This window comes from Pelodiscus sinensis, chromosome 5 (assembly GCF_052426305.1).
Source record: "Pelodiscus sinensis isolate ZL-2025 chromosome 5, ASM5242630v1, whole genome shotgun sequence".
NCBI lineage: Eukaryota > Metazoa > Chordata > Testudines > Trionychidae > Pelodiscus > Pelodiscus sinensis.
Window position 1 is genome coordinate 118,747,537 of NC_143056.1, and position 24,800 is coordinate 118,772,336.

Below are 24,800 nucleotides of genomic sequence, written 5' to 3' on the forward strand. Positions count from 1 at the left end.
ACGCTTTGTCCCAACCATGTCGCATGCGCATGCGCCAACCGCAGGCTCCTCTCGCCCACCCAACCCTTCTCAAAGGCAGGGGCCGGAACCACCTGAGCTACGCACGCGCATTACCCCCAAAGGAGGCGGGATCAGTGGCAACCCGCCGGGCGGCGCGTGCGCATGGGCTATCTAGCGGTTTGGGCGTGGAGGCGGAGTTTAGAGGGGGGAAAAGCCGTTGCGCCGCGCAGGCGCAGTGCCGAGTAAGCGGGGCGAGGCTTGTGCTCAGCTGACGCCGGAGCGGTGGGGCTGGGGGTCGGTTGGCGGCGGCCTGCTCGGGCAGAAAGGGGGTCCCGCTATGGCGACCACTGTCAGCACCCAGCGGGGCTCGGTAAGTAATCGCTGCCCAGGGCCACGCGGGGTGGGAAACAAGGGGTCTCCTCCGGGCCCGGTCTCCGTCCTTCCCACCATTGGCCGTGGGCCCCAGCGGCTGCCCTCTCGCCATAGCTCCCCCCCCCCCCCCGAGCTGTGCGGCCCCCGCCCTTCGCCCCTAGTGTTCGGGCCAAGGGGCCCCCACTGCCAGCAGCTCCCCCCCCCGTGTGTGTGTGTGGGGGGGGGGGGTCTGCCCCGTCTTCCCACCGGGAGAAGGGCCTTTAGGGGACTCTGCCCATCGTCCCCTCCCCCCACGAGGCCCCGGGGGGCTCTGCCCCTTCCCCCAACGTAGCCCTTAATCAGGCAGAGGAGGCGAAAAGGGGACCCGGGGGGAGCGCAAAGCGGCGTGCGGCGCCCTCCCTGCTCCCAAACGGCTGCCTGCTGCTGGGAAGGAAATGAGACGTTAGGGGGCAGCTGTCTGTCTCTGTTCTGTCGTGGGGACATCTGTGGTGGAGGGGTGTGTGTGTGTGTGTGTGTGTGGACGGGAGGGGGCTAGATAGCTTCCCCAATTATCACCTCTATCTTGGTAATGGGTAAGATAGTTTGAGTGACACTCTCGGGGAAGGAATGAACAAACACTCAAACTATCTTACCCATTACCAAGATAGCTTCCCCAATTATCACCTCTAATACCATTAGCTCACAGACATCCCACTCTCCCCACCTCTAATTTCATCAATTCACAGACACTTACCTTCCTTTCCCCCCCCCCTTGCATCCCCCTCCTGTTCTGAAATGTGATTTGTCCTTTTCATATGTGTTCACTTTTTTTTTAATTGTATCCTTTGGTATATATGGTTGTGACTATTTTCTTCCACTATTTGATCTGAGGAAGTGGGTCTGGCCCGTGAAAGCTCATCATCTAACAAACCATCTTGTTAGTCTTTAAAGTGCTACATAGTCCTGCATTTTGCTTCAGCTACCCCAGACTAACACGGCTACATTTCTATCACTCTTGAGAGAAGTGATTAATAGACTTCTGTTGATTCCTAAAACTGCTCTGTGTCTGGAATACATAATTCCCCTTTCTGTTCCTCTTTCCATAACAAAAGATAAGACACAATTTCTATATTTCTCTCCCTATAGTTTGAAGGGTGACTTCTTCCCAAACTGTAGTACAAGTAAATAACCACTAAAGGGTGCTAAAGCACTAAATATTAGGTTCCTCCAACCCTATTCTGTAGACTAGAGAATGTGACCTTTGTGTTGATGGTAGTTTATCCAAGCAGGAATAGTTCCAAGATTTTTCAAGTGTGGGTACCTGGCAGCACACAATAGCATTGGTGTCAGCAGTCAGCATATTCAATCTTATGTACATGCTTCCCAATTTGTAGCTCATTTATACATATTTAATAAGATACAAAGCTTGTCATTTAGTTTATCGGATGATGAAAACTGAAGTTCCTTTTGACTATCAGTAGCAAATGCTTAAGTGGAATATTCCTGAAGCTCTTGATAGTCTGGTGTCTTGACTAATAATCTTCCTTTCACAACAATATAAATTCTAATATGTGAGCTATGGCTGAATTTTAGTGGCAGCTGTATTTTTCTTTGTAGTTATTATATGATCAGTATCTTGTATCTTTAACAAGTGTGGTGGATATGAGAGGTGCCATTAAAAAAATCTGTTGGTTGGATTTCAAATTATATCTGCGAGAATACAAAATTAATGATTCCTTAAAATGCTCCTTTTGCAGTCCATTTTATGTTTGTTGGTGACACAGTATCTCATCATTAAGTTGGAGCTCCTGACTGTTTTATCACTCAGAGCTCTTTTACTAAAGATGTGCTGCTTTTTCTGGATATAAATTAACTTTTGACTTACTGTTCTCTCATGTTCTTAATGGAAAGAATGTATGAGGAATCCTAATTTAACTGTGTTGCAGAGGGATGCACTTAGACCTGAAATGCCAGTGCCCAGTGATGGTAAATATCATCTAGCTATCCTGCTGCTGCTTGGTCAAGGATAAAGTTTGGGTTCTGCAATAAATTTTGGTTCAGAATTTCTGATTGGAAAGAAGTGGATGCTTATAATGCCTCTATGCACTTAATATTTTTCAGCAGTTAAGGCAAACATTTACAACTTCATCGTAGTTGTGATATAGTGGTGGTCTCTGTGGGAATACTGCTGTCAGAAAATGTGCAAACTAATGTAGATAGAGCTACTTAGTGCTCATTTACTGAAGAAATATGTTTTCAGAAAGTTACCCTGATTGACTCAAAGGCTTTCTGTTAGCAGACAAGACTTTTGGATCTACGCAAAAAACTTTGGAAGAAAGGAAGGTTTAATGATGCATGGGATGATGTGGAAGAATTCAAAACTTCTCAGTGCAATCAGTACTGAAATTCTGAGAAGCATTTCCTCCTCTCCTCTCTCACAGACACATACTTTTAAAGCAAATCTCAATGTGAATTAGAAGCCTAGTCCTAAATCAACATTTTTCACTAAAGGAAAGTAAGACACAGAGGTTCACTATCTTATTAATGAGTTACTCAGTAAATCTGTACAGGTTGGAACTCTTTTAACTGGGATGGGAACATTCATGCTGCAGCATGGATGCTGCAGGAGCAGAGCGTCCCAGTGGAGGGCCAGTGACAAGGATTCCTGCAGGGCCGACAGAGCAGTTGGGGTGCCCACAACAAGCCTGCTATCAGCGCGTGGCAGCAGGTCTGGCCAGCGGGATTGGGGAGACATGCGTGTATCTGTCTGGTGGGGTTGGGAGCTGTGGTAGCTTGGTGGGGCAGGGATCCATGGCATGCAGCTATCTGGCGGGTCTCAGAGCCCCAGTGCAGTGTGCATGGCTGCCTGCGGGACCTGGAGCCCCAGCTCAGCATGTGCAGTTGCCTGTCGGGATCTGGAGTCCAAGGTTGGCATGTGAGATGTGGCCCAAAGCCACCGAAGTGATGGCTGCCCAGCAGGGTCCGCAGGGCATTTGGGCCAGCAGGAGGTGAGGAGCTGGCAGCAGCAGGGGGTCCACAAATGACCTCTTCTAGTCCAGCAAAATCCCTCAAGGACTGGACAGGTCGTGAGGGTGCCAGACCAGGGAGGTCCAACCTGTAGCTGAGCAGTAGAGCCCAGATGTCACGGAGCCCAGAGCTTAAATCTCTAAAAATACACATTTTATATCAATCATCGTAATGGAACATTAGTTTTGAACTTATTCAAAACGTCAGTGATGTTTTTTTTTATTCTCCAAAAGCTGTAGTTGTTCTTCACGCTCGTTTCATAGATAAGATGGCCTTGATCTGGATGTTGTGAGACTCATATGTCTATTTGTAAATAGCTACAAAGATTGTTTTGAGTGAGATCCTGACTCCTATCAGACTTGATCAAGGCAGTCATTTCTGTATTTGTAAGTAAGCATTACAGAATCTAGTTGGTCTCTGATCTAGCTGTCCATATAATTAATTCAGCAGAAGTAAAATAATACATTTTAACTAGTGCCTTTATAGAATTTTTTATTGATAGAATTTTTTATTGAAAGCACTTGTGTCCAGAGCTTGAATTTATGCTGATAGTGCTTGACCTTTTCTATTGACCCAAGTTGGCAAAAGCCAGAAATTTTAAGATGTCAGTTCTCCAAAATGCTGTTTCCTCATAGGAATAGTTAAACTGAGGATTGTGAAGAGCGGTAAGTAGTGGAGAAGCAATAGGTAAATTGGATTTTTCATGATGTAAAAAGCCATGCCCTATAATACTAACTAAATAGCAACCCTCGTATTCTCCCCCTTGCCCCACCCCAAAAAAAACCCTCACTCAACCTTAATTCTGTATTAACAAAGGGGTTCTTGGGTATTCTAGAGATAGCTAGTGCCTTTCCAGAGTATCAAGTAGGGATGCTCGCAAACATTTGTTTTTGTAAATCTGTAATTGCTGACTTTTTTTCAGCAGTTCCATGTTTACACATGGGGGGCAGGCTGGAGCTGATGCTTGCAGGGAGCTAGCTGAAACAGAGGTAGCTGTGTGTGGGGGGGGGGGAGGAGAGGGGAGGAGACAGCTCTATGGGAGCCAGTGCTGCCTCTGTGGGAGGCAGTTAAGAGGGGGTCAGGCAGATCTGTGGGAACTGGCACGTGCAGGGAGACAGCTTAAAAGCCAGCTCCCCATAAGCACTGGTTTCCATCTCTGCCCCCCCAAGAGGTCATTAAGTCCTGTCCCCTACCCTCACAGCAGCCCTCTGAAGCTCCTTAACATTTGGAGTTAGCCCTGTAATCCTCCTCCTCTTCAGAGCAGGACCATGCACTATCTACATCATCCCTGACAGATGCCTGTCTGACCTGCTCTAAATATCTCCAGTGATGGAGATTCCATAGCCTCCCTTGGCATTTTATTTCAGTGTTTCATCACCCTGAAAGTTAGGAAGTTTTTCCTAATGTCCAACCTAAACCTCCCTTGCTGCAGTTCAAGTCCATTGCTTCTTGTCCTATCCTCAGAGGCCAAGGAGAACAATTTTTCTCCCCCATCCTAATAACACCCTATCTTTACTTTTGTGCTGCTGCTGGTGCCAGCACTGTTTTCAGAGCTGAGTAGCTGTAGAGTGGAGGCTTCTGGCCAGGAACCTCATTGCAAAGGCAGAGCTACTACCAGCAGCAATGCAAAAGTAAAGCTGACCTGATATATGGCATGGGGCTTCAGTCATAGCTGCTACTCTCCCGCTGCCCAGCTCTGAAGGCAACAGTGTGGAAGTGAGGCTGACATAGTATGTATTGCCATTCTTCTGTGCTCCTGGTGGTGGGATGCTGCCTTCAGAGCTGGTTACCTGGCCAACAGCTGCTGCTATCCAGCTGCTCAACTCTGAAGAACTATGGTGGCAATGTGATGTAACCCCCGCCCCCATAACCTTGAAGCTCCTTTTTGGGTTAACCCCCTTATTTTGAGAAACATTGGTGTGACAAAGTGGGGGCTTCATTCACCTTGTTATGTTGCATGTAGGGCTGTAAGCAAGTAGTCGACTATCCGATAAGCTTATTGGATAGTTGACACACTAATTGACTATTTGCTTTTCACTCCCCCCTCCTCCCCTGCCGCTGTCTCTAGCAGAAAGAGGCAGCGGGGGGCGGGGAGGAGGGAGTGCTGGGGGGAGCTGGCTTAAAAGCCAGTTCCGTGGGAGGGGTAGGGGCACAGCGGCAGCGTTTCACTTTTGAAATGTACAAGAGTCCCTTTCAAAGTGAAAGCGCTGCATAGAATCTTGGATCAGCGAGGGACTTAAAGGCCCTCCTGGGGCTCTTGTACATTTCAGAGGTGGAATGGCGCATGGCACTTCCACCTTGGAAATGTAGCAACAGTGGGCTCTTGCTAGATTTCAAAGCAGAAGTGCCCTTATCGACTAATCGAATAGTCGATAGAAATTCCATCAACTATTCATTTAGTTGATCTAATTTTAACATCCCTAGTTGCATGTGATTTCTACTGTCCTAGAGTAACTTCTGTGTGCCTTGGTTCTCCTGGGCACTGCACCAATACCTAAATGGTGATGGGAATTTTGGGTGTGACTTCCAGTAAGGGAGGCTGCCCCAGCCTCCTGTGCATACACAATGGCTGATACCCTTTGTAACTTGAACCCGTAAGGGGGTGTGATTAAGTGACACTTTTTGCTCAGGAAGCAGGATAGAGGCTTGGAGAAGGAGCTGGGCTGGGACTAGTAGCTGGGAGTGGGTCAGTCTTGGCTGGCTTGGAGTACAGGGGGAGGATCAGGGCCCTCTTCAAAGATGCTTCTGGCTAGTGTCGACAAATCTGTTCCACACTGTGTCCCTGTCAACCAATTAACCTTCTGTACTACTTGCTGGCTGAGGGACATTTGACTGTGGATGGGGTACAGGGCCTGGTGACTCCCCCACACCTTGCTGACATTGGTCTGGTCTCTCATGAAATCCATATAGTATAGGGTGAAAGGCCAGATTTCACAGGTGGGATGAGATGAGATTTCATGATATGTGAAATGTTTTTTTCATGGCTGTGAATTTGATAGGGCCCTACCCACAGAATCATAACTCTGTGGTAACAAGGGTTTTGTTTTGGCCACTTAACTTTCTAATTGCTACTTTAACAGGAAAAAACACCACTTGTTGGTGGAGTGAATGGTCATTATGGCCAGGGCTCGACAAACAACCCGGAAGAGCTGGTGCAGAGCGATCTGCGCATGTGCAGAACCACGCAAAACCGTGCGGCTGGCAAGTGGGGCTCGCTGCCGCTTTGCAAACCCTGATTATGGCAATTGTAGATCCTATGTAGACCAAGTTGACTATAGATCTTGGTCATATGTTATCTGCCCTGTCCTTCCAGTTTAGCCAGCTTATGCACCACCTTACTGTAGGTGTGTGTGTGTCTGATGCATCTCTGGCATTGTATCAATTTTTCTAACTGGATCTGGCCATGGAGAATCCATAGGAGTCACAACAGTTTTCTCTCATCTTCTCCCACATATTCTTGGTAGGTGCAGCAGCGCTCCTGCCGTGGCCACGCTTTCCCTTTAAGGTGCTGCCACGATTGTAGGATATCGGTTCCCTCAGCTACTGACTAGGGATGTTAGATATCGTGTAACTGAATAGTTGTGTAGCTGCATGAAATTTTAGCGGTTACATGACTATTCGATAGTCCATGTGGGCAGGGCCAGCAGAAAGTGCGCTCCTGGCTCCACTCCCAGGGAGGCCTCTGCCACCCCATGCTGTTACCTCTCTATGGGTATGTCTACACTACATCCCTAGTTCGAACTAGGGATGCAAATGGAGACAACCAAAGTAGTTAATGAAGCGGGGATTTAAATATCCTCAAAAAATAGCCTAAAAAAATGAGGAGTAACATTAGTTCGGACTAAGGGCTTTAGTCCCAACTAACGCATCCCAGCGCGCACTTCCTGGTTCGAATCAGCTGTGATTCGAACTAGGGTGCCGGCGAGATCATGTTACTGGAGCGCGGGATATTTAAATCCCCACTTCATTAACTACTTTGGTTGTCTCCATTTGCATCCCTAGTTCGAACTAGGGATGCAGTGTAGACGTACCCATACAGAGGCAGCAGTGCGGGGAGGCAGGTGGAGCCAGTCTGTGAGGGACCCGAGTTCCCTGCTGACAGAGGCTGCTCTGTGACAGCAGCTCCTGTCTCTGGGGGGGGGGGGTCCGAGCTCCCCATGGACAGGGGCTGCTGCCAGGGAGCAGCCTCTGCTTACTGCGGGCCCAGGTTCTGTGGGATGTGGCACAGCCTCTGTCCATGGGGAGCTCAGAGCCCCCAGCAGACGGGCTGCTGCTGCGGACCAGCTTCTTTCCAAGGTGAGCCTGGGCCGCTGCAGACAGTGGCAACCCCCTCTGCCCCCACACTGCCTGAGGCGATGAAAATTCCATCGACTAGTCAGTTGATTAAATTTAACATCCCTACGCTCAATGCATAATAGTTGCTTCATCTACCATTCTTTATAGCCAGCTCTGAAATGAAAATATGACATACATTTTTCAGTCAAGAGTGTTCTTAGTTAAGAATGTATAATATCATATCCACTTCAAATGTGAAAGTATATAGCTGCTAGAATATAAATATTAAGGAAATTGATACATTAAATTAGATTTTAAAGTGCAAGAAAAGCCTAATCAACTCATGACATTATTTACTAATGCCATTTTTCAGATAAATTCATTCTACTGATCAGCTCAACTTTATAAGAATAAACAGAATGTGATAAGTACTTCTTCCTAAACAAATCATTATACAAGTAGATTTTTTTTGCTCTGTATTTTTTAATTTAGAAATGAAAACTGTTGATGTTTGCCATTTGAAAGCTTTTCTAGTTCTACTCAACTTCTGTTACTATTCTTTGACTAGTACTTCATATTCTGAATTCTGTTTAGAACTGGTTTCAAAGCACAACATTGACAACACTCCAATTGTGCACTTTCATTGTGGGAAACAAACACTCTCTGCAAGTCTTTGTTGCTTTATATAAACCTCAACAAATTGATACAGAAAATGTGCAAGTCTGTGCCAAGGGGACAACAGAGAGGATTTTGTAGTCAGTCACCAGCTTGCTGGTGAAACATGTAGTGCGCTAGCTGTTACCACATCACTTAAACAGTATTGTTTAGAAGATGAACTGCAAACATCTTGATTTTTTTTTTTAATAAATGGAAGGAGTAAGATTTTTTTTTTAAATGGAGATTGTGGAGATCTGTTTTGGTTACTTCACAGATGTAGATTCACAGGGATGCATATGCCATGCTTCCCCCTCCAGGAGCCATACGTGAGGAGAAAGGCTTCAGATTTCCCAGCCTACTCATAGTGGCTACAGGGGATGCCCGGTTCTGGCAGTGGCTTCCCAGCATATAACAGGAACAGCTGATCCAAGAGACAGCAGAGATTGGCTGCTTAAACTACAAGGGCAACAGCAGCAAAGGTCTTTGTTTTCAGGACCTGATCTCGGTTTTGGATTTTCATTGGATAGGAGAGGAGCGAGATTGTATTTCTAGGTGTTTTGAAGCCTACTCACACTTCTCTTTTGAAGTTCATGAGCAAACTTAACTGTGCCTCATAATGATCTTGAGGGCTCGACAAATAATGTAATCTACTCGCCCGTGGCGAGTAGATTACACCCTGGAAGAGCCGGCGCAGAATGATCTGCACATGCACAGAGCGCAGAACGATGTAGCTGGCAAGCCCTGATGATCTTGGTGGGGGAGGGGTGAAAAACTTCAATTTTTTTCAGTTAATTTAATTTGGAATCTCAAATGCTAAAATGATTCAAGCCTAACTATGGTATTGCATAGAATTTCTACAAGGCATACTTAAAGATGTTTGATGTGCTAACTTTGTGTTTGTGTATCTTAACATCAGAGGGGTAGCCGTGTTAGTCTGAATCTGCAAAAGCGGCGAGGAGTCCTGTGGCACCTTATAGACTAACTGAAGTGTAGGAGCATAAGCTTTCGTGGGCAAAGACCCACTTCGTCAGATGCAAGCATCTGACGAAGTGGGTCTTTGCCCACGAAAGCTTATGCTCCTACACTTCAGTTAGTCTATAAGGTGCCACAGGACTCCTTGCCGCTTTTGTATCTTAACATGTTAAGGTAAACTTGAAGCAAATCTGAATTTTCTAGGTTTATAATGTCTTTCTTGGGGATAATTTCAATATTTATATCCTGTATTTTACTGTTAATCTCAACTATGACTGTTTTAATAGTGTTTTTGTCTGGAAATGTAGTCCTTTCAAATGACTGTATCACCTGCCCTCCATTATTATTTTTTATATCACTGTGGTACCTAGAGCCGTCACTCAGGATTGGGGTATTTATTATGTTAGATGTTGTATAAACATGTATTGAAGTCTAGATCTATAGTTTAATGTTTTGCCAGTATAAATATCAGTCCATTATAGTACTCTGGCAAAGCCCTTCCATTGTAGATGCAGTTTATGCTATAAGATAAGTACTTTTGCTGGTATAGCTTATCTTTATTTGCTAGCCAAACAAGCTATACTGATAAAAGCACTGTTACACTAAGTTGCCAGCATAGAAATGCTATAAATATCTCTCAAACTCCTGACTTGTAGAGGCAAAAGTTCCTAATACTAATATGGCCTAAAACAGTCCTTCCTTCAAAGAGAACGGTAGGTGCCCAGCACTTACAATAGTCTTGTTTATGAAGAAAAATTGCTAAGCCTATAGGTCTTCAGTTTCTTTATTACCCTATTCTAGTTGCTAGGAATTTTTTTTTTTTTAATTCTGGCTTGTTGGACTGGTACTGAGGGCAATTGTCATGTTACATAGACTTTAATCTTAGTTGTGGTGACAGATTTTCCATTCACACCCTCTAGCACTGACTTCCTTTTGGTGGAATCTGTTTATTCTAACCCCACCTTAAAACCAACAAGCGAGTTTGACTAAGAGCTAGCTAGTGATTTATTATAAATTCAAGCTTTCTTGTTGAATAGTGAAAATATTTTTGGATTGTACAGCTGAGTACAGGCTGAACCTCTTTAGTTTGGCACACTCTGGTCTAGCAACACCCATGGTCCAGCATGATTTTAGTTAGCTTGATGTCCACTTATGGTCGTGGCCAAGTTTTCCGTGGTCCCTTAAAATTTGTTTACAGCCACCAGTCGTGGGTCTGTGTTCTGTGCTACTATTTAGCACTAATTTACTCCTGAATTTCTTCTAAGAACACAGGAAGCAGTGGAAGTGTTAGTAATGCTGCTAGAAAATATTGACCTTCCCTGGTTCGGAAACTCTCCAGTTCGGTGCCAGTCAGGTAATGAGAGTGCTGAATTAAAGAGGTTCAACCTGTACTTTCAAAGGTGACGGCTTCTGTCTTTTTTTTTTTTTTTTTTTTTTTTTAATATTGAAAGCTGGACTGAGAGGTGAGTAATGGGAACAGATTTTTACCTAGATGTTGCAGCATTACGTATATGTGTTTATCATGTCTTTTCAACTACTGCCCCTTCTCTTTTTAAACTCTAAGGTGAATGAATGTACCATACAATAGCAGTTTGCAGTTTCTCTTCCAATTTCATCTTAGTGTATCTCCAATCTCTAATGTCACTGTTCTAGCCAGCTCCATTGTTGCCCTCCTTGATGGGTCAGCCATCTTTGACACAATTGACCATGGACTACTTGAAATTTTGTCCTCTTTTGACTTCTGTCTGTCTGTCTCCTGGTTTTCCTTCTACCTCTCTAATTGCTCTTTCTTTGTATGTCTTGTAAAGGATTCTCATTATTTCCCCCTTCCACCAGCTTTCTTCAGGGGTCCCACAGGGCTTTGTTCTTTTCTTCATGGCCTTCTCTTTTCCTCTACATCTTATGTCAGGTAATCTCATCCACAAACTGCATTCAACTAATACTGTTTATCACTTTATCTTCCCACTTTCTGCATAACATCACCGAGGTGTAGTAGTTATTCGTTCATCCATGCAGCTAAAACTCTCATTCGCTTGCATCTTGATTACTGCAATCTTATCAAGAATGCTGCTGCAGAACACTTTTCTCGTCAGTTTCTTTGACTATGTAATTTCTCTCTCTCTGGAATCCCTTTATTGTCTCCCACTTCTTTCACATTTAACAAGTTACCTAGCTTCATTTTAAGGCCTTCAGGCCTTATCCCTGCCATATCAATCATCTCCCATTTGCTGTTTTGCTATTTGACACTAGCATCTGATCAACGCATGATCTTAGCCTCCATGGCCCACTTGTTAAATTTTCAGATAAACTCTGTGCTTTCTCCTGTGCTGTTCCACATTCCTGAGAGAATATCCATAAAACTATCTCGCCCACCTTCAAATCCTAGTTCAAAAATCTTTGCTGTGATAGCTCCAAAATACTTGACAATGCTTATGGTGTGCAATCATCACTGCCTATCATTCTGACCATGTGGTCTCATTTTCTGACTTAGCGCGCGTTATGTGTGTGTGTATACATCCACACACCCTATATTCATTGGTTATCTCCTATCTTATTTAGACTATAAGTTTATTGGGGCAGCCACTGTTGGTTTTGTTTTGAGTTTGTGCATCAGCTGCTATAATGGAACCCTCATTTTCTTTTCACTAGCGGAAAGGAGCTATAAATTAGAATCTGATTGTTTTGTTTTTTTGTTCTACAGGTTTATATTGGTGAGCTTCCCCAGGATTTCTTACGTATCACCCCAACGCAACAGCAGCAGCAGATACAATTGGATGCACAGGCAGCTCAACAGTTACAGTATGGAGGACCGATGGGCACAGTAGGTAGACTCAGCATCACTGTAGTACAGGTATGATTTGTAGCTCTCTTCTAATACATTTGTTAATCTGTTACATCTTCCACCAGTGGCCATCCGAGATCTGGTGCTGAAATTGAAGTTGCTGTGCTAATTGGATATGAGCGATGAGAACAATATTAAAGCAATAGCCATGCTTTGCAGCTAAGTGGCTCTGTGTATTGGTCTCATTATGAAATAGGACCTGCGCACACTGTCCCTAGCAGTGTTTACACACTAAATTGCACGGTATTAACTATAATGCACAGGACTACAATCCCCTATTTAAAATGTCTCATTAGTACTTACTATTTTGGCCACCTACAGTAATTAAGTGGAAATGTGTTTCTGTCATTGCTAAACTATCAGGAGCAGCAGGTTCCATATTTTCTTCTCAAAAGTTATTTTGACGCAAGCTTTTTTTCCCCCCCAAATCCAGGAATAAGATCAGTTATGCATATGTAAAATACAATACTCTGTAACTGCAGCTTATAATATTGGGGCTGAATATACAGTTGGGGCTGAACTAGAGTATCTCTGGGGATCCTTTCTAGCCCTATGTGTCTGATTCTGTGATGTATATTACAATTGATATGATAATTTTCCCTTTCTCATTTTATTTTAATTGTATTAACATTCAAAGTGATAAGTTTTGGTGTTTCTTGGATTTGGTGTTTCTGGGATAGGACAGTGTGTGCAGGTCCTATTTCATAATGAGACCAATACACAGAGCCACTTAGCTGCAAAGCATGGCTATTGCTTTAATATTGTTCTCATTGCTCATATCCAGTTAGCATAGCAACTTCCAGTTATTTCTCTGGATAACTACTGTATCATCTTAACTTGCTAAACTTTCCTACAAATTGAAACTTGCATTCCCTTCATTCAACAGTTATCTTGCCATCTAGCATTGGTTAAATAATAGGGATGTCAACATGTAATCAGCTACATGATAAACCCAGGCTTATTGGTTAGTCAGTTAATCTTATCAACTACATGCACTCACCCCTCCCTTGCTGTCTCTATCAGAAGCAGCAAGGGTGGTGGCGGGAGCCAGCTTTTAAGATGGCTCTTTGCATGTGCTAGCTCCACAGAGTAGTATACCCGTCTCCTTTGCTGCCTTCCACAGAGGCAGCACTGGGGGAATGGGGTGGTGAGTGAGACGGCAACTGGCATGGGCAGGGAGCCGACTCTGCGGAGCTGCCTGTTTATACCTCCTTGCTGCAAAGCAGCAATGGAGGGGGAACAGGCAGAAACCAGCGCACACAGGGAGCTGGCTTTTAAGCTGGTCCTGAAGCATGTGCCAGCTTCTGTGGAGCCGTTCTCTCCCTCCCTCCCTCCCTTCCTTCCTCTGCTCTTTTCTTCTCCTCTCTTTCTTTCCTCCTCCTCCCCTCCCTGAGGCAGTAGAGGGTAGGGCAGGCAGGAGCTGAAGCTTGCAGGGAGCTGGTTTAAAAGCCAACTCCCATGGAGTCCCCTCCCTCTACAGATGGGGAGGGGTGATAGGTGGGAGCCGGAACACACAGGAAGCAGCTTTCAAGCTGGTTCTCCTTGCATATCGGCTCCTATGGAGCTGTCCGCCCCCTGTGCTGCTGCCTCGTTATCAAAGGCAGTAGGGGAGGGGCAGGAGGGGAGCTGGTGCTCATGGGAAGCCGGCTCCCTGTGAGCACCACTCCTCCCACCCCCACGTATAAATGTGTAACCACTAAAAATTCAAGGAGTTACATGTTTACACACATATCCAGTAGCTAACATCCCTGTTAAACTCTTCCCATTTAGCTCCCTATATATGGGGGAGAGTCCTTACACTTGACACAAGGTTAGCGGGAGCTGTTAACATAATTTCAGGGTTTGAGTCAATGTTCCTTCTAATCTTTTTTCATCCATGTGTGGAATAAACTTATGTACAATGAGGCATGTGCACCACCAATAGGAACAAAAAAACTAGCTATGGGTGCTCTGCTAATTAGCTAGGTGGCATTTGAATCTCCTGAGTGACTGCATAAGTGCAGAACTTGTAGGGAACACTGGTTTGAGTACTTTCTAGCTGGTAGACAAAATAAATGATTTTTGGTCCAGCCTTTCAGACAGACTGAAGTGAGAAAAGGCAAGAGCCTTGAAGACCAGAGTTCAGGAGGAACAACAAATTTGATGGACTTTTACCAGACAAAACATTGACTTTTTGGAATCTTAAAATGTTTTGCTGCTTCATAGAAAATAATCTGTGCACATCATTGTTTAGAAGTAATGTGATATATTTTGCTAATCAAACCCCTTGTTAGTTGTATAAATAGCATTTGGTTCTGTCTCAATGTCAATATGACTCTCTTTAAAGAGGAATTTTACTGAGTCTTGTGCTATTAATGCATAAGAATACTGTTAGTCCAAGACTTGCTTCTAGCCAGCCTTTTATTACCTTCATTGCAGACCCTATCCATATTTTGTGTGTGTCTATAATCCAAGGGGAAATGACTTGACAGTAAACTCTCAATCTTTTAGGAAGAGTGAGCAGTGTAAACCATTGTGGCTTGGCTCTGAAGCCTAAGGGTGAGACCCTTTATCAGTACAGCAATATCATGCTAGCAAAGTGCTCTTAATGTACAAAAGGATTATATCAGTAAAACCATTGTGAATCAGAGATTATGCCTCTTCATGTTCCTGACCAGTATAGGTGTGCTGGCAGAAGTCTGTAGTTTAGATACTGCTGTAGGAGCCTCACATCTGATCAGCTTGTTATGAAAACCCTCACAGTAGATGAGGCTCAGGCATTACATGAGGTATGTGACAGTTGTAAGTGATGACAAGGAATTCCAAATCCTTTTAGAGGGGTTGAAGGGTCTAGGCCAGGCATGTCCAAAGTCCGGCCCGTGGGCCAATTGCGGCCCGTGTTCCGGTTTAATACGGCCCCCGCTTCCTCCCCCTCTCCTGGCTCCCCGGCGCTCTTTTGAACTGGCGCGCCCAGCGCGCCGCTTCCGGCCGCACCGCCGCCACCGCCCATGGCCTCCGCGGTCCTAGAGCCTGCCCTGTAGGGCACGTCCGCAGCCCCGCTCCCCCGCTCGGCTGTGGGTTCGCCCTGCCCCCCGGGCCGCCGTGAGGCCGGCGTGCCCTGCGCTCTCCGCCCGCCTTCGACCCCGCGGGCCCTCCGCCTTGGGGCTGAAAGTGCGGGGACGGCCCTCACGCATGTTCACTTCTTCAAATCTGGCCCTCTTTGAAAAAAGTTTGGACACCCCTGGTCTAGGTAATGGGGGGAGGGAGACGCTTCCCAGGGACACACATGGCTCCATGTTCCCTGCCTGCTCCCAGGTATCATCTCTTGCTGCTGCTTTTAGCCAAGATTACGGTGCAGCAGTGGAAAAGCCTCCAGGTAGCTGTGCTGCTGTTCCCTCAACAGGAGGTGGAGAAGGGGCAGGAGGAGCAGCAGCGTGCAAAGATGCTTCCTTCATCCATCAGGCATTGTCTGTGGATCATATTCATCCTCTGTTTGCCTGACTCCGGCCAGTGAGGCTCGGGATTCTCCCTTTCTCCTCTCCTCCTGTACCAGGGAGCTGGTGCTTCAGTGCTTACTCCCTAGTGCTGGGAGGAGGAGCCTCTGGGACCAGATCCAGGTGAGCTGGCAGTAGGTTCCCTATCCCTTTAAACTAATATATTGTTGCACTCATAAGAATTAATAAGAGAAAATGACAAACTTCGATTTAAAAAAAAAAATCTTTTATTTTCTTCATTCTTTATTGGTTTCTTCCCAGGCAAAACTGGCCAAGAACTATGGCATGACTCGCATGGATCCATACTGTCGAATACGGCTTGGTTATGCTGTGTATGAAACTCCTACAGCACACAATGGAGCCAAAAACCCACGCTGGAACAAAGTTATCCAGTGCACTGTTCCCCCGGGTGTGGACTCCTTCTATCTTGAGATATTTGATGAGGTTAGAGTTTTTTTTGCTTGGCTTCATTGAGGTTGGGATGGGAACTTACAAAGTTAGACTGAGCAAACATACCTTAGTGACTTATACCAGCCCACAGAGCAGGGGCAGACAAACTCTTTGGCCTGAGGACCATATCAGTGTATGGAAATTGGAGGGCCATGAATGTTCATTAAAATTGGGGTTGGAGTGCAGAAATGAAGAATTCAGAATGTAGGAGGGGGCTAGAGATGAGGGGTTTAGAGTGCAGGAGGGTACTCTGAATTGGGACTGAGGCCTGCAGAAGGTGGAAGGGTGATCAGGAATGGATCAGGGTGAGGGGTTTGTCTCAGGGTGCAGACTCCAGGCTATGCTTACCACCTCCAAGCAGCTCCTGGAAGCAGCAACATGACCCTCTTTCCAGCTGGTTCCTATGCAAATGCATGACCAGATGACTGTGTGCTGTTCCCCTGTCAGGAGGCACTGCCCCTGTAGCTCTCATTGGTCATGGTTCCCAGCCAATGGGAGTTGTGGGGGCAGTGCATGGAATCCTCTAGCTGCCCCTACTTGTAGGAGCCTGCCAGAATGGGGAGATGCTGCTGCTTCCAGGGGCTACATGGAGCCAAGGCAGGCATGGAGCAGGACAAGCCCAGGATCCTGCTCCCCAGCAGAAGTTCAAAGGCTGGATTAAAATGGCTGATGGGCTAGATATGGCCCATGAGCTGTATTTTGCCTTGCTCTGACCTGGAATGTTTCTTTTTGTGTGGGTGGATCTCACTTTTACATTTTTTTCAACCACAACAGACAGAGAAACACTGTCTTTGTGTTTTTTTTTGTTTTTGTTTTTTTTTTTTAAAAGCTGAGAATCTGTAATTGTTCTGAAGGAATGACACAGGGGTTGTCAGAAGGTTATGTTAGCTTTAAAATCAAGTGGTTTCTGAATACTCTGTTTAAACTACAGTGCAATATGTGAGGAGCATTCTTATGTTCTGCACTTTATGGATACTAAAAATAGGCTGCTGATGCAGTTCTTTGGGAGATACTGTTGCAAGACTTCAAGTCAGATTAAAGCTTTAATCCAAGATGTAAGAGTTTTGGTGACAGTAAATCAGTAAAGTGTTGAATAATCTTTGTAGACAAATTTGAATTAAGAAATGATTCCATTAAAGGGTTCTAGTGACGAAAATTAATTTTACATTATTGAGCCAAAATCACTGGTTCTCTCCTAGGAGGTATAGTTTCCTTCTGATTTTTTTTTCCTGTTGTTGCCTCCTGCTTAACATGTTAAATAGCTCTTCCTCCCAGCTCCTCTGCTGCTTGTACTTACTACCCTTGGTGCCTAAAATTTCCCCTGCTGCTACTGGTACGTGTGTGGGAGAGGAAGTTGCTTTAGAAAGCTATCTATAATGGAATATTGCACCTTACAGGTATGAACCACATCTATGGGTTTTCAAACTATTCAACAATTTTCTTTGATGGGCCGCCATATGGTGGCCAGTCCTCTGGCCAGCAAGTGCCGGATAGTGCACTTTGGAACCCTAAACTACTCAAACTTGTGAATGGGCAGGGTAAGAATACTTATTCTTAGTGAATAGATACTATCAACCTATCTTTTGAAGGGAATCTGCCACCCCTCCCAAGTAGTCTGACTAGCAGTAAAGAAACCATCCCTTTTACATTAGGGATGTCAATATGTAGACTACAGTTGATTGGTTAATCTTATCGACTACACATACTTCCCTGCTCTCTCCCTTGCTGTATCAGAGGTAGCAAGGATTGTGGTGTGGGGGAGAAGAGCAGGGGAGCCAGTGCTGTGAGGAGCTGGTATAAAAGCTGGCTTCCCACAAGCACCAGAACTGCCTCTTCCCCACCCCTCTTGCTGCTGCCTCTAATAAAAAGGCAGCAGTGTGGAGGGTGAGGAAGGCAGGTGGGAGCTGTTGTGTCTGGAGTTGTCTTTCAAGCCATCTTTCTGTGCATATTGGCTCCCATGGGTCCATCTGTATTCCCCCCCCCACCTTGCTGCCTCCTACAGAGGCAGCGGAGGTGAAGGGGAGGGACAGGCAGGAGCTGGTGCTGGGAGAGAGCTGGGTTAAAATCCGGTTTTCCCCCCCCAGCACCAACTCCGTGGTGCCACCTCTGCCCCTGGCCACATGCTGCTGCTTCTGTTGGAGGTTGGGAAGGCTGCCACGAAGCAGCCCCTATTTGCAGGGGGTTCAAGCTTCCTGCTGGCAGAGGCTGCTTGAACCCTCTCCCCCCATGGACAAGGGCTGCTGCCACCCCACACTGCTGCCTCTGATAGAGACAGTAAAGTGGGGTGTAGGGGGCTCCCCAGCAGTGGGGCCAGGAGCTCACTTGCTGCTGGCCCTGCCCTGGGTACTGTCAAATAGTCGTGTAACTGCTAACATTTGATGCAATTACACTACTATTTAGTTACACGCTGTCTAACATTCCTATTTCACATACGAGACCTCTCACACAGTCTTCTCTGTTCTGAGCAAGATATTAAAAAGCCAACAAGTTTCCAAAATCTTCTGTTCTCTTGGTCCTGGATTCCTCAGTCAGGGTTCAAGACTTGATATGGTACTTAAATAACACTTCTTTTTGTGGATGGTCCCCTGTCCATAGACAAGGGAGTACATCTACACTTACTGGATCTCTGACACTTTATACCTGATCTTAAGAAGCTGCAAAGCCAAACAGAAATGCATTGAAATGGCCTAAGTCTTTTCTCCTTGAACTGCATCCAGAGAATTATTGGTGGGCATTTGATCATCTTCAGGGCTTTCTGTTTGCAAAATTCAAGGTTTCATTCTCTCCCTTCACGTTACTCAACGTCTGTATGAAGTCATTGGGAGAGCTCTCTTTTACCTGAAACATAACTTTTTAGGTTCATTACTCAATACATAAGTAAAATTGGCTCGCTACAAAGCAGGTGTCTTAATCTGAATCCAAGACAAGACTAAGGTGTTGCTGGTGGGAAGCACATTGAAGAACTTGCACATGGTGCAAAAGGAAGCCATTATCAAAAGTATTTTTCCTTTAACATAAGTTGATTTATAGCTGTGGGGTTCTTTTGAGCTCTTTGTGGTTATTTAGGCATCCAAGAGCAGCAAATAAATAACTGATTCTAAAGGATTCAGACCTGACTGTGGTGGTCTGTGCATTTTTGACGACTTGCCTTGGTTATTGAATTTTGTTAGAGAAGTTCATCTTTTTTTTTTTAAATGCAATAGCCCTTCTCCTGAACCAAGCCATTCACTTTGAATATGTCAGCCCAGTGCTTTGTTGTCTGTGTTGACAGCCTCTTGAATAAAAAAAAAGTTCATTTTCATGGGAGAGATACTTCTTTGGAGTAGTGGCCCAGTGATATATGGAAGCTTGTGAAAATTGTCTCCTGCAATCACAGGAGCTGAATCTGTGGAACTCACTCCCACAAGAGAAATGACCACCATCCTTATTAATTGACAACTATACATAGATTTCATTTCTGCCTAGGTTACCCTCAGTTTCTCCACACAGGCCTATGCATGTGCACACACAGAATCCCTAAGAACTAATCAAGTTTTATCTTTTACTTTCTTGGAATGAAGAATGTGTTTTCTGTCTTAGTTACTTGTAGGTGCTCACATGCTGTGGTATTAGGAATCATAAAAGAGATGTGGATATATGGTAACTGGCTAGGGAGGTTGTAAACGAGTCAAGGCATATGATTCCTCAAAAAGGAGACAGTGTTAGTAGGCTCATAACTTTTTGTTTTGTTGAGACACTAGTATATTTACCTGGCATTGCTCAGGTCCTTAACTCAAAAGATTTTTTTTCTTCATTTAAATCATTGTTTTGGGGTGGGAGTGGGAATGAAGAGTGCAGTATGGAGGCTGCCCTGGGGCGACAGGCCTGGGGTTGTTCTTTCTCACAGCAGCTTGGCGCCAGGTAAGAAGTGCCTGCCCAGGGCTGTTGCAGCTGGCTCGCTGGGGGAGGGGTGCATGTCCCTCCCCCACTGGGAGACAGACACACACAAACTATCTGAAATATATAGTAGATATGTAACTTTTTCCATTTCTGCATCTTGCTGGTCCAATGGGGTTATAGCTGTCTTGGTTCCCATCTTTGGCCCGTTGCTGCCTCCTTGTAGTCATTCTCAATATAACTCCCTCCTGCCAGATTCTTTCTTTTGTTTCTCATTAAATGGAATTGAATTCCAGGCATATCTCATTGTCCTGGTACAACCAAACCCTTACCTTGCTGTACATTATGATAAGAGGAAACTGCATATCAAATTTCGTGGTCCTAGCTCTTACTGTTTAGGAGGAGTTCTTGAACAAATGGATGGACAGACACATTTCTGAAATATTTAGTAAGATTCTCTCCCCTCACCTAAGTTTTCCTGCAGCTCTACCCATATTAGAAAGTGTAAGGAAAAATTCTGTTTTGGCAAATATATTTAGTGCTGGTTTAATATGTCTGTTCTGGCTTAGAGAATTGTGAAAATAACTGGTTATCTAGTCTGTCTAGATATGATGCCATTGTATGATTGCTCCTTAGAATATGTTCTGCTTTGCTTTTGTCCAGTTCTGAGTTAAATGTGTCAAGTAATTGAGTTTTCTCTGCTTCCTGTTTGGAAGATGAATTTTGTCTCAGTCCTCTCTCCAAAGAGATTTGATGCAAGCAGTCAAGGCATTGAAAAGTAAAACAGGTTTTGCTGAGGGTAGATTTGGAGGCTTCATTGTAGAATTCCAACTGTAGGGAACAATATTCTGTGCAACAGTTCATAATTTCTCAGAAAAAGCTAGTTGAGGACAGGATACAAGTAAATAGTCTGAGACTGTAAGAAGGAAATAGCAACTAAAATAGCAAAAGCAAGAGTGAGTTTGAAGGATAATATCTGGGAAAGTAAAGCGATTAGCATAGGAATGAAGCTGAGTGTCTTGAAAAACGTGTATTTAGCAGCATGTTGTACGGATGTGAGACATGGGTGATGATGAAAGATTCGAAGAGAGAGGATATTGGCATTCGAGAATTGTTGTTTTAGAAAGATCCTGAGAACAGGATGGATGCAGAAGGTCACCAATGAGGAATTATATAGGGAGATACAGCCAAAAGAGAATCTACTACAGATGGTTATACAACGAAAGTTACAGCTATTCGGGCATACTTGCAGAATGAACAATGAGCGAATAGTTAAGACTCTGGTATTCAGCATAATGGATGGTCTGAATAGGAGAGGCAGACCCCACAGAGAATGGGTAGATGATATAGTAGATTAGTGCGGTGCTAGTCTAGAGAAATTAAGCCACTCTGCACTGGACAGGGAAAGATTGAAGGAAATAGTGAGGGAGGCATCGAACACCAACAGGTGCTGAGCCCATGGTGGTCGTGGTGGTGGTTGTTGATGATGGACCTCTCTGGTCTGGGGCTTTCTGGTCCAGCAACATCCATGATTTGGCACGACCCTGAATGTTACTGGACCAGAGAACCCCAGCAACTGGGAATCCAGTACAGGGCCCGCAGCTGGGAAAGATGGCAGTGGCCTGGAGCGAACTGGTCTGAAGGCCTGGGGCAGGGATCCTGGCTGACTGGTAGTGGAGCCTGTTGGCCTGGGCCAGCAGCGAGGTCGGTAGCTGTGAGGAGAGTCTGGCTGGAAGGCTTGAAGACTGGCGGCAGCAGAGGGACCAGAGTTGGCCGGTCCTGGACTGGGAAGCTCCCTCCTTTGGGACTGGATGAGGGAGGTCCAACCTGTACAGGTTTAAACTAGGGACTAACCATTTAACTGATAAGCAGATGCTTATTTGTTAATGGTGTCGGTTACACTCAGTGAAGCCTCCTCCCCATGAAGTGGGCAGCAGGGGCTGGTGGCCCCACTCTCGGGGAGGCTTCCCTGCAGGCTTTGCAATAAAAAGCTAAGCTTTGTGCTGCAGAGCCCACAACATGGGAAACAGCGTAACCACTGAGATTTTCAGCGGCGATTACATGGTTACCCTGTTACGTGATTTTTAACATCCCTAGTTTAAACCCGGAAATTAGGGAAAATAATTGCATCTGTATCCTGCAAATCTTTTCACACTGGATAATTCCATTCAAAAGTGAGGCATAGGGTCAGTCTATCCACATCATCAGAGTTGGTCTTCTGCTGGTGAATGTTGTGTAGCCAAATTGACTTGGGCTGGTAGTCTGCAACTCTGCATGCATCTGCTTAATCCTTCATGCCTACAACTCTGCTGTATTTTCTAATGGAATGTGTTTGACGCTTGTTTATGTAATAATGAAAACTGAAATGGGTCATGACTTGTATGACTTCCTTGAGAAAATACCAAACCAACATATGTACACACGTTCTGATGTTTAGTATTATGTCCACTGCAGTTTACTTTTTATTTGTATTGGCTGAACAGCCCATTGTTTAATTTCTCCTGCCAACATTGTGTTGCAAGCAATGGCTTAAAACTGAAATGGATAAAATGTGACACAGAGTTAAGTTCAAAAGTACATTAATCAGGAATCCTGTTGAGCGAATTTTTTTTGGAAGGCTATGAAGCTGATCAGAAATATTTTATTTCTAATGCCCTTCAGAGAGCCTTTTCAATGGACGACCGAATCGCCTGGACACACGTTACTATTCCTGAGTCTCTGAAACAAGGAAAGGTGGAGGATGAGTGGTATAGCCTGAGCGGAAGGCAGGGTGATGACAAAGAAGGAATGATTAACCTAGTCATGTCCTATACGGTAAGCCAAATGGGTTGTTGCCTTCAAGATATGGTGAGCGGCTTTCTTGGGATAGGCGCAGAGGAGAAGTCTGACATGGTTTTATTGAACTGTTCTATTATGTTTTGTCATGTTGACTTTATATTGTTTAAGCTTTTTGGTATAAGTGAACTTAATATTGTAATGATTCCATCAATAAATACTGCCAGCACAACCTATTGAGTGAGGTAGCTGGATATTGTACGTGCTGTATAGCACATACATCCTTAAAGGTGGGTACGCTGTGAGCTGAAAGGAGAAAAATTGTATCCAGATTCTTTCAGGCACTTCATATTTTCAGGTTTCCAAAAAAGGTAAGCCCTCCACGCTGTTCTGTCTGAAATTGTTGCTGCTTGTAAAACAATGTAATCCATCACCCCTATAAGCTTTTAAAATAACCCGAATAATAGTGTTCCTGACTGGTTTTGAATAAGCTTAACTAATCTTTCTTTACTTTGATCACTATCCTGGCCTTTGAGCGCTCCTAAAATTTTCAGTCTGTTATGCTGAAGGCACAGACAGTTCAAATTTACAATTAAGTTTTACTTTTATTTTCACGTGGAAGACTGTAGGTTTTGCATTACAAATACAAAATTAGACAGATATTTCAGATCAGATTAATGCTCAACCAGACTTTCAAATATGACATCAAAAATCTTATAATGCTAACAATGGGTTAGAAGGTTTTGTAAGGGGAAGATGCTGAGAAATATTTGTGCTGGGAAAATTAGATGGCTTTTGGTCCAAAGGGCACTCTTCAGATGTGAGTCTTCCACCTGTACTTTCAATGAGTGGTGGAACTACTCTTAAGTACTATTAATTAGGAAGTAAGAGTAGCAAAACTTAACTAAGAAACACTCTGCAAATTCAAGACCAACTTGATTCTGTGAATGATTTGCTCAAAACCTTGGAATTGGAATTATTTTTATTGATCACGAAAATGATTCCACAATTTTTATAAACAATTTTGATCAGTTAAGGTAGGTATTGAGTGATTTAAGTACTGCCTGCAAAAATTCCTAATCATGGAGAAAAAAATGAGCAAGATCAGAATGCTGAAGGAGCCTTGGACTGTAACCTTCAAAACACCAAGGTGCTGTACACCCCCTTCTGGACATGGATAGCATGACATGAGTGAGAATATTAGTATTAATGAAAGTTGTTGAGAGTCTAAATTTAGATGGCTTTAACCACGTACTTACATTCTTTGACTCTTCTAAATAAATCCATGCTGGATTTAGAGAAATTGCATACCTTTTAGTAGTAATGGATTAAAGCTCTTTAAACAGAACTTACTCTATTGTGTAAACTTCAGTTTGTGAAATGAAGTGCAATTCATGAACAGATACACAGAAATAATTTTGGAAATTCAGATGATTTCCTTCTACTTACTCATGAATACCTCATTTTTATCTGGGGATTGTTACAAAAAGGCATCTTAATTTGATGTTACTTCCTGGATTATAGATTCATTACTTCAGATTGCAAGTGCTCAAAATGAATTGCTGTTGACTTTCTGAAAAGGGATATTCATATTATTGTCAACGAATGGCTTGCTATCAATCGGTGTAGAGACTGGTAGGACTTGAAGGTTTTGCTCAAACACATTGTCATTTTAGTTGTTTTTCTCTCATCTTTTTGGTATCCAGTCTTTACCAGCTGCCATGATGATGCAGCCACAGCCAGTGGTCCTGATGCCTACAGTATACCAGCAAGGAGTTGGCTATGTACCTATTGCAGGTATGTGCTCCATCCTTCCTTAACTGTTTTTAAAAAATATTTTAGAGATCTGACGGAATAGTTACTGAATTTCAGTTGTTCTGGCTAGTGGGAGCTTAGCAGTATCTGTTCTGTGGACCTTTTTCAACTATGTAATGTTGAGAGGGGATGGAGGGCGACGAGAGCAGTTCAACCCAGCGAGTTTTGGGTCTACATGATTTATATTAACTAAATATGTTATTTGTAAAAGGCTCATTTAATTTTAAACCAAGGCTGTGGTCTATGCATGAAATAAAGTAGGGTATGAATTTCTAGCAGAATAGCTA

The 24,800-nt window shown here is 44.3% G+C and overlaps 1 protein-coding gene across 1 annotated transcript in view; it reads left to right on the forward strand.

Annotated features, from left to right (window-relative positions):
* The first annotated feature begins 212 nt into the window (after positions 1–212).
* Positions 213–24,800, forward strand: part of TOLLIP (toll interacting protein) — a 43,302-nt gene continuing 18,714 nt past the window's right edge. Inside the window, exons 1-5 of the mRNA XM_075928212.2 lie at positions 213–370; positions 11,984–12,133; positions 15,859–16,041; positions 22,585–22,737; positions 24,405–24,495. Coding sequence (XP_075784327.1) covers positions 338–370; positions 11,984–12,133; positions 15,859–16,041; positions 22,585–22,737; positions 24,405–24,495 — 610 coding nt within the window. The 5' untranslated portion in view covers positions 213–337. The remainder of the gene's footprint in view (positions 371–11,983; positions 12,134–15,858; positions 16,042–22,584; positions 22,738–24,404; positions 24,496–24,800) is intronic.